The sequence below is a fragment of the Anneissia japonica genome, unplaced genomic scaffold (genome assembly GCF_011630105.1).
Source record: "Anneissia japonica isolate Jap-2015-1 unplaced genomic scaffold, ASM1163010v1 scaffold1829_len478734_cov173, whole genome shotgun sequence".
NCBI classification, from domain to species: domain Eukaryota; kingdom Metazoa; phylum Echinodermata; class Crinoidea; order Comatulida; family Comatulidae; genus Anneissia; species Anneissia japonica.
In genome coordinates this window covers 475803-478359 of record NW_022717183.1, presented here as the reverse complement: position 1 = coordinate 478359, position 2557 = coordinate 475803, and the positions used below count along the sequence as shown (strand labels likewise).

The following is a 2557-nucleotide window of genomic DNA, read 5'->3' as shown; positions in this document are numbered from 1 at the left end:
ATCATAATGTGATACCAATGAAAACTGCTGTCCATGAGTTTAACCAAAATGCTACTGAGGTTATGAATATAGCTCAAGGCATTCAAATCAAATTGAAAGGAACACTTGATGTTATTAATAATGACAGATCTGACTTTGAACATCACCTAAAATTATGCAAACAAGCTATTGAAGTGAAGGAGAAGGCACTTATTAATAAAATAAAAGAAAAAGGCAAAAAATTAATTTCAGACCTTGAAGAAATATACAAAGAAAAGAAAGACATTGTTGATAGTCAAGTTAAGAATATTGATACAAAGCTGACTAAAGTTAATAATGTGATGGCCTCGATCAGTACAATGATGAACAAACCACAAGAAACTGGAACTCTTAAATCCCATAAGACAACTATCAACACTGTCAGAGATGAGGTCCTAAGAAATGATTTTGATAAATCATTTTATAAAAAAAATATTACACCAACTTTTATTCCATCTACACACTTGGATGAGGTAATGAATACTGAATGCATTGGTAAAATCACAACTGTTGATGGAATGTACAAGGTTGATCAACATGATGAAGCAATTACTATCACGAAAGGACAACTATTTGCAGTAACCGTATCAAGCTTAAGTGAGAGCGATGCAAGTAAATTATCTGCAACTCTAAGCAACCCATCACATGAAGAATCAGCCACTGAGGTAGAATATCAAGGAAATGGAGAGTACAAAATAACAAGCAGATGCAATGTGGAAGGTGATTGGCAAATGAAGATTATTGCGGGAGAGGCACACATCAAAGGATCTCCAGTAAATATCAAGGTGGAATCACTGGGACTTGTACATACCACTGGTAACATATCAGATTATAAAGAACATATGAAAGAAAATAAAGTGACAGATGTAATGTTAGACAAAGATGGATGCATATTAGTATCTAGTCGTAGTAAAGATATATTAAAGTTCAATCAATCAGGTTCATTTGTTTCTAGGATACAGGTGCCACAAGATGTGAAGGTCTTTAAAATGCATCTAATGAGTGATGGTCACATGGTGTACAGTGATGACTTAGAAAAATGTGTTGTAATGTGTGATGATAAATATCAAAAAACCATCTCATTTGGTAAAGGAATATTGAAAGAGCCATGGGGATTGACAGTAAACAAAACAACTGGAGTCCTGTATGTAGCAGATGGTAAGGCTCACTGTGTGTTTAAATTCAGTATTGATGACGGTAGACTGCTGGGTAAGATAGGTTCAGAGGGTAGTGAAGTAGGTCAGATGAATAAACCTATTGATGTTACTTTAACCAAGGAAGGTCATATGATCATTGCTGACTTCGCCAATAATAGAATACAAATGTTTCATGCAAATGAAAAGTTTTTGCGAATCATTGTAGGCTTTAGTAAGGAAGATGGTAAAGTGTGGGGTCCTTGTGGTGTAACCATGGATATGGATGAAAATATAATAGTGTCAAGTAATCATAAACTACAATTATTTGATAAAAATGGTGTCTTTATTAAACGAATAGATCATGAAGATGATGGATTAAATGTTCCAATAGGAACTGTAATCTCAAATAGATCAAGAAGAGTAGCAGTAGCAAACAACAGAGCAAACAATGTTAAAATTTTTAACTATTAAATGACATTGAAATATTAAGCTGCCTATATAATTGATAAATATAATGTACATTTTAATTAAATTCTCATAAAAATAAATTCACAGTAAATAGTGTACTGTGACTAGTAATTGTCATTCCAGGACAATACCATTTATGCCTGTTTACAGTAATACACAGTAAGTTTCTCATTAGACTAATGTTGTCCGAGTGTTGCACCATGTTATTAATAAAATGTCTAATCAAAATTTCTGTTGATTTTATTTTAATCTGCTCAGCTTTCATTATGATTTCAGCATTCTGATGACATTTGCAAAATGTTTAATCATTCTATTCTTGTTATAGGTTTGTTTTTCTTAGATATGAATTGCCACCGAACTGGCAACAAGGGCCTCAATGGCCAAGTTGATTGAAGGTGCCTGCATAGACGGCACAGTGTACTGGGCTCGAATCCCGGTTTGGGAAATTTTTTTCCCACTTGCAGATTTCTTCTTTACCATTTGAAATTTATATGCATAAAGCATTACGATTTTAAAATGAATAAAAAATTACAAAATATGTACAATATAATAAATATGGACAAATATATAGTAATAGAAGGATTATGTCTAGCGTGAATTTACTCTAGCTGTTTCTTCAGTAGCCATCTTAAAGAGTGAGTGTAATGCTGTATATATATGAATATATATACATACATATATATGTATGTATATATATATATATATAAAAATATATATATATATATAAAAATATATATATATATATAAAAATATATATATATATATAAAAATATATATATATATATATATATATATAGGAAATAATGAAACAACTTCAGTAGTAGACTTTAAGAACACTGATTTCTTATAAACTCGGATATTTCTGCCACTTCTGTGAATAAGGAAAACATCATGAATCAATATAATTGCTGTGAAGCAGCCAATTCATATTCTTG

General features: G+C 31.3%; 1 protein-coding gene across 1 annotated transcript; it reads left to right on the top strand.

Annotated features, from left to right (window-relative positions):
• Window positions 1–320: 320 nt before the first annotated feature.
• On the top strand, window positions 321–1625 carry LOC117110120 (E3 ubiquitin-protein ligase TRIM71-like). The gene has a single exon (XM_033252719.1). The coding sequence runs from the start codon at window positions 321–323 to the stop codon at window positions 1623–1625; it is 1305 nt and encodes a 434-aa protein (XP_033108610.1).
• The last annotated feature ends 932 nt before the right edge of the window (window positions 1626–2557 follow it).